The sequence below is a fragment of the Rhinichthys klamathensis genome, unplaced genomic scaffold, assembly GCF_029890125.1.
Source record: "Rhinichthys klamathensis goyatoka isolate OS25496 unplaced genomic scaffold, OSU_Roscu_1.1 h1tg000578l_1, whole genome shotgun sequence".
Lineage (NCBI taxonomy): Eukaryota > Metazoa > Chordata > Actinopteri > Cypriniformes > Leuciscidae > Rhinichthys > Rhinichthys klamathensis.
In genome coordinates, this window is record NW_026607042.1 from 269,771 (window position 1) to 276,716 (window position 6,946).

The 6,946-nt window shown below is 38.5% G+C and overlaps 1 protein-coding gene across 2 annotated transcripts; it reads right to left on the reverse strand.

The window, feature by feature from the left end:
* Positions 1–827: 827 nt before the first annotated feature.
* On the reverse strand, positions 828–4,241 carry ahsg1 (alpha-2-HS-glycoprotein 1). Of its 2 annotated transcripts, XM_056239997.1 has the most exons (8): positions 4,004–4,240; positions 3,754–3,861; positions 3,561–3,645; positions 3,158–3,324; positions 2,162–2,278; positions 1,633–1,722; positions 1,387–1,537; positions 828–1,170 (listed from the first exon to the last, which is right to left on the reverse strand). In XM_056239997.1, the coding sequence occupies exons 1-8, from the start codon at positions 4,205–4,207 to the stop codon at positions 956–958; spliced, it is 1,137 nt and encodes a 378-aa protein (XP_056095972.1). In that variant the 5' UTR covers positions 4,208–4,240; the 3' UTR covers positions 828–955. The 2 variants fall into 2 exon arrangements, with proteins under 2 accessions (XP_056095972.1, XP_056095971.1); XM_056239996.1 differs by having other exon boundaries at positions 828–1,537; positions 4,004–4,241.
* Positions 4,242–6,946: the final 2,705 nt, after the last annotated feature.

The following is a 6,946-nucleotide window of genomic DNA, read 5'->3' on the forward strand; positions in this document are numbered from 1 at the left end:
CAATAACAGCCTCTTTTAAAAGTCTGCATTACATTGTGTGTCTCTCAACCCACACTGAAATGTACTGTACAAATTGTTCAAATCTGACTGAAGTTATCAGTAATAATAAACTTTAGCCACTTGTGTCTAACGTTATGGTTCTTCAGAAGCATATGCTAAGAGTAAGGTATCACACAGCCAGGTTAGCGGTTAGTTCTTCTGGTGTTAAGGAATAATAGCATCTATGCTGATTTCTCATTGGGACAGTAAACTTGGATGATTGTGTGTTGATGCATTTATCACCTCAGCAAATGGTATTTTTTGAACTGAGTAGAAAAGTTACAGTATGTTTTCTTTGTCTTATATTCAAAAGATCAATGTAAATAGGATTGCTCGTGTTATGTACAGTATAAAGTTGTTGGTTGATGTTTTCAAATGTTTTGTTTATTAATTGTTCTTGGCAACTTCTCCTTTTTCAGGCATCCTAACTGATCATTTACAGTTCTGTCATGACAACTCTCGGAGTGTTTGTCATGGTAATGGATATGACAATGTTGTATGTTTGGTCTTGGTGGAATAGATCTGCTACGCTGCTGCTGTATGTTATTGCTGCTGCTGCAGAGCGAGTACGGGACGTCCTACTGCCAATACATACATGACAGGCAAATGCTACCCATGTATTCAATCAGCTGCGCCCTATAGATAATGATGTGATTACGAGCAGGTTGAGTAGATCTAGATTTTGATGACAGAACTTTGTATTTATACATGATTTGATTTTCTTGTCACAGCTGTTTTGTAATATTGTAATACTGTGTTTCAGGACCTTTATCAGTCAATCACACTGGTCAATAAAGAGTATTTATTGGACTGGAGACATTTACACTCTTCTGTTGTTCAGTTTTGAATATTTTCCCTTTCAAACCCTGCAACATGGGATAACATCTGGATGTTCCTCAGCAGATTTTAGTGTTAGTTACTGAGGAGGAGGAGGAATAGAAGGACGGAGTACAAGGTCTGGAGGGCCTGAACAGATACGTGGTGGAGGGAAGGGGCAGATTGGATAAACAGAGGGGGGTATTTTTACAAAGCCATGGCATGGGAATTCATGATATCCCTCAGATGCTGATTCTGGAAACCCTGAAGGGCCTTTTGGACAGTGTGGATGTTCTGGACGGCCCCTTTGGCCAGGTGTTTTCTCTTTGTGGTCATGGCCTGCATGTTCTGGACGGCCCCTTTGGTCAGGTGTTTTCTCTTTGTGGTCATGGCCTGCATGTTCTGGACGGCCCCTTTGGTCAGGTGTTTTCTCTTTGTGGTCATGGCCTGCATGTTCTGGACGGCCCCTTTGGTCAGGTGTTTTCTCTTTGTGGTCATGGCCTCCATGTTCTGGACGGCCCCCTTGGTCAGGTGTTTTGTCCTTGTGGCCATGCCCTGCATGTCCCGGGCGATGGGGGTGATCATGCCCTGGTTGATGTCCTGGATGGCGGTGGGGTGGAAGCCCATGGAATTTACAGTCTCTCTTTGACTGAGCGGGGTGTTGCATTGGATGAGTTAAGTTCTGGAAACAATTAGAGCACAATAATTACATAGCTAGAGAGGTGAAAATAACTGGGACTTACTGTTCCAGTTTAAGTGTGTTATCGAGATGTATACCTGAGCTTCATAAACTTTACATTCCACGTCTACACGTTCAACCCCTTTTACCGGAGTTCCGACCTTAGAGGACTCACAGAACCCATACCGCTAGAGAAAGACAAAGGGAAAGAGAGGTGTTCAAAACTACAGATCTTGAAGGAACTGAAGAACTGTATGAAGTTGTGTATTAACACTACTGGTTAATATGGTGAATATGGTGCCTTGGACCGCATGTTAAGGCTGGAAGTGGTCAGGATAGTGTGTGAGGGAACGATCCCTTTGATCAATGAGAAGGAGATGATTGGCTGGTATGTCCATCACTAATTTCTTTACTCTGTAGATTGGTTCTTCTGTAACGGCTTGTTTAATGGCTTGTTTTCTTTGAACTAGTCTGACATAAAACTATGGGAGTTATGGGAGTAAAATAGCCCAAAATCTCAAAATTGGCCAGTGACTTAAAAGACAATGGTTCTGGCTGTAGTGTCTTACTTTAATTATAGTAATTAATTAAATAAGTTATAAAGTAATGCATGTTGTGTGCACTTACAGCCTGATCCCCACATAAAGCCTTGCATGCTTCTGGACTCTTGGATGCTTCCTCCTTTGAACAGTTTGTCTCCATAATGGCAAATTCACCAAAAAAGCTTTGACCGAAACTCATCCACTAAGAAAACAGGCAAATATTCTGTTAACATGCAGTTGCAAACCACATGCAAGCAAAGAATGTTTAAAAAAATGATGTTGTAATGACCGTATTCAAACTGTTGTCCGTTTGAAAACGAACCTTGGATTATACACACCCATTTCGAAACGCATAGTTTCAAATATTTCAAATGCATTTTTTATTATTATATTTCTTATAGTGGTGATAATACAGGAAATAATACAGATATAACTGAAATACGGGACGCTGGATACGTCTTGCAGGACGCAGGACAAAGCTCTGCATTTTCACCATAGATAGAGCATTGACCTTTTAGCACCATTCACAGGACGTGACAATTCAGAACTGCGGTGATACGCAAAACAACCAACGTAATAAAACGCTGCCAGATTTACACATGCATCTGTGTCTGATAAAACTGAACACACTTGTAGCAACACTCGCTGGACATTTCAATTTGAAACTGTCACAAAAATGACGAATACAGACTGCCACCTGCTGGATTGGAGAGTTATTTTCTCTCAGGCATGTGCATAATGTACATGCTAGCTGGCCGTTGACTGTAGTCTTTGCACTGTGTGCACTTTTTAGCCCAGACACTGACGTGAGGGGACAACACAGTCAGCTTTTGACGGCGCTAGTGTTATTAAATTTAATATTCACATTGCGGAAAACTGTTCAATTTTAACTAGCTTGCTCAGCAAGATTCTTTTCAAACTGTTGCTCTATAACTTGGGGGGTATTTAAGCTGCGTTACAAGTTGCATTTTGACAACTTTGGAATGGAATGACGCGTATAATTGTGTAATTTCCGTTTTCCATTTGCATTCATGTGCTTGCATAAAATATTGAAGCTTGATCCGAGTTTGAAAGACGTCACCTGTGTGCTGATCCTTCCCACTTCCAGCAGTTTAAAGTAAGATGCATGACTGGATTCCTTGTTGAATTTCTGCAGGGCAGTTTGCACACTCTCCAGACCCTTCGGATCATGCAAGGGCAGTAGACTGGGGCAGTCAGGGCATTTTGTCACAAGTATTTTATGTGAAGCTGGAACAAAATACAAAACTATGAGCAATATACTGTACAATCACTATGTGAAATGTAACTTAATTTGACTTTGCATTATAATTTTACATGAGTTGCATTACCTAATTTCTGTACTCTTTGAAAAAGTGAGCTTAAACATTACTATGGGTTCTTTGAAAGGCTAGAGCTTCGATCTACTAAGTAAGTAAAGTGTCTGCAGCAGAAGACAAATGCTTCTGTTGATGTGTTTACAGCACCTGCTTCAGTGTCACAGATGTAGCGCTTCACGGCTGCCTTTCCCTTAACGCTGGAGACAGTCACATTACATTTTGCGGTCACTTTCTATTAAGAAAACATTAAACGGCTGTTAGTTAGATGTACCACTCACAAAAGTCACTCTATTAAGAGCAATAACAGGCAGTATATCTGATTCTGTGATGTTCAACTCACCGTCTGCGCTTCGCTTCTAGTCATACACTGATCTACAGGTTTGGGACTGGCAATGTGGCAATCAGTTTCCTCTAAGGTAATTCCCAAGACGACCTCACAAGGATCCATCTGCACAGAAACAAGTTTGCACATCATAAAAAATTTTTTCTTTTATCTTTTTTCTTGTATTATGTTGTTGAAATACTCTTCATAAACTAAAAAAGCAATTGTACACTCTTTTGAAACTCTGAAAACAGAAAAAAATTCTCACCTTCTTCTCTGCAGTGCGACTGTCCAGCGAGACAAATTTGAATTTGTATCCATGGCGGTGATGTTCATTAATGAACCGCTCGGCAGCTGACGTAACATTTTTGTCCTGATCTTCCTGGCACTTGTACCTTACATCACTGTCTTTATGGAGGCTGGCCGCGTGTAGAGCCGAGACCAAAGCTGCTAATATCACCAGCTCTCTCATACTGCAATCTTCAACCGAGTAAAAGTTCTCCTCTCTCCTCCAGACCTTTATAATATACACCGCAGGGGGACATAAGCAAACAATTTAGAGCCAGAGTTGCTTGCCAATGTCAATGATGTCAAAAACAAATATAAAAGAGAGACGTGAGTGCATGTCATGTGAGAGAGGATAGGTAACTCAGGCTAACTATTAAGCAGAAATCACCATCACTTTGAGGTTTTGTTGGAATTAACGTACACTGAAAAACATTTGGTGTAGGAACAATAATTTGGGGTTACACTTTATTTTAAGGTGTCTTTGTTACACTGTAATTATACATTTAAGTACTGAGTAAGATTAATTAACTACATATTAAGTATTTACTATAGGGTTAGGATTAGGGTTTGGTTTGGTTTGGTTTAGGGTTAGTTGCATTATGTATAATTTACAGTTATTACTATAGTAACTACATGTAACATGTGTAACAATGACACGGTCTTACCCAATTTTAAATCAGAAATTGCTTGTATATATTTCACAAATTACAAAGAAACGGCAAGTAGCACATTGAATTATACGTGAAATAGTTGAAATTTTTAAGTATATAAAGTTGAAACAGTATTTTCTAAAACCATTGAAAAATCATTTTATGCTGTGTAGCTTTTGTGTTTCTAAATTATGATTAATGGGTCATGCTGCAGTTACGATTGCTGTCACTCCAATAAATGCTTTAACACTTTATAACTCAATTATTTACAATTCTTTTAATTTCTATAGTTTTTGCATCTTCAGTGCAAATCATGCATACAAATAATTTATTATTATATATATTAAATAAGTGTCATTCATTTGATGTCATTTCTGTTATGCTAGGGCTGTCAATTGATTAAAAACTTTATTTATTATGTATCATACATTGTGTCTGTTGAATTACATAATGTGGTTATTCAAATTAACTGCAATAAATTGTAAAGCATTGAATGTACCGCTCCAAAATTGGCTGACAAAAGTCCCTAAATGATAGACAATTCAAAAACCTAATATTATTGTCGCAGATAAGTGCATTGAAAAGGTGTAACAAAAAGTGACTTTAGAAGTCAATATAAAGTTTTTTAATTTCCATTTCATTCAACATACACCTGTCAGTGCACTGTTAGACCTTACCAGGCTTTTTTACAGTAAAATACTGGCAACACTGCCGCTAGTCATTTACTGTTAATTGTACAGTTATTTACTGTAATCTACAGTATGTTACTGTAAAAATTTACTAAATTAAAACTAAAGTTAACTAATTTCACTTGCAGAAACCAACTGCCTTGACCAAGTGTCATTTAAATTTATTAACTAAAATTGGTCATGAACAAATAATGTGAGCAAAAGTATTACTGTGAACTTATTTCATTTGATAACACTAAAAAAAAATTGTACATTAAAAGATTTCCACTGGACCAGCAACTACACAGTCACCGAATGTTAAATAAAGCAACATGCAACTTCCCCTGGACTGAAGCACAGGCTCCACTCTTCAGCACAATGGTGACCCAAAAAACAAAATTTACAGTAGTTTACAGTAAACTATAAGTTAACTAAGTTATACCCATTTTATAACTTAATATTACTGTTAATACATTTTGTGGGTGCGTCTTTTTATCTTACACTGTTAAACCTTTAAACCCCACAGGAAAATCCACACTACTAAGACTAAAAAGTAACATTGACAGTGTTGCAGTGATATAATTAAGGGAATATGTAGATGATTGTTGAGCATTAGTGATGAACGACTGCTGTTAACAAGCAGAAACCCTGAAGTCAATTCAAGTCAAGTCACATTAATTTATACAGCGCTTTTAACAATATAGATTGTTTCAAATCGGCTTTACAGTGATAATAGGAAATTACAGTAACAGAGATTGTTTTGGCTTCACAGCAGCTCTAGAATAAAGTTATTGTCCAGCTAAAGTTAGTTTTGATTGATTCACTTCCTTTGCAACGATCATTAGTTATTAACTTAGGGGCCGCTAACACAACACCGTTCTAACAGAAAAACCCTAATGCGATCCGGCCGCTCATTCACACAACATTTGTACAAAAAAGTGCCTGGTGGCTCGAGAACGCAAACCATGAAATAGTTTCCAAGGTACAAGCCTAGCCACGTGAGATTGTCACGTGAGATTGTCCCGACAACGTTTTATCTGTGCAGAGGTAAAAGGAAGGAGGCCTTCACAGGGAGAGACTATTGACACTTCAGGACTGCGTTGTCGTCGCGTCCAGACGCAGGTCCTTCATTAGATCTGGAGTGTGTGTGTGTGTGTGTGTGTGTGTGTGTGTGTGTGTGTGTGTGTGTGTGTGTGTGTGTGTGTGTGTGTGTGTGTGTGTGTGTGTGTGTGTGTGTCCAGGCGCAGGTCCTTCATCAGATCTGGATACGGCCTGGATCCGGCGGACTGCGGTAAACCTCGGGATAAACAGAAAGACTAATATAAGATTGTCATGTTTGAGCTCTAAGACTATGTGCTATGAAGGAAAGAGAAAGACAAGAACAGAAAATAGAGAAACACAAGAACTACAACTGACTTCCAGCCATTACACAGTATTACTTATTATTACCCAGTATGACTTCATTTCTGTTATACATCTACATAAGTTGTTATTGAGATGTTATTTAAAATGTTTGGTTTGAAGTCACCATTATGGGGATCGGTGTTTGCTTTAGTTGCGATGCTGAACCTTTTAACATTAGTTTCCTCTTGCTGCTTGAACTGT

Excerpts from the sequence above, each read along its gene's own strand:
- ahsg1 (XM_056239996.1), bottom strand. The coding sequence starts at position 4,207 with ATGAGAGAGCTGGTGATATTAGCAGCTTTGGTCTCGGCTCTACACGCG. Across the intron at positions 3,862-4,003 it reads GTCGCACTGCAGAGAAGAAG|ATGGATCCTTGTGAGGTCGT; the intron begins GTGAGAATTTTT and ends GTTTCTGTGCAG. Across the intron at positions 3,646-3,753 it reads CTAGAAGCGAAGCGCAGACG|AAAGTGACCGCAAAATGTAA; the intron begins GTGAGTTGAACA and ends TTTTCTTAATAG.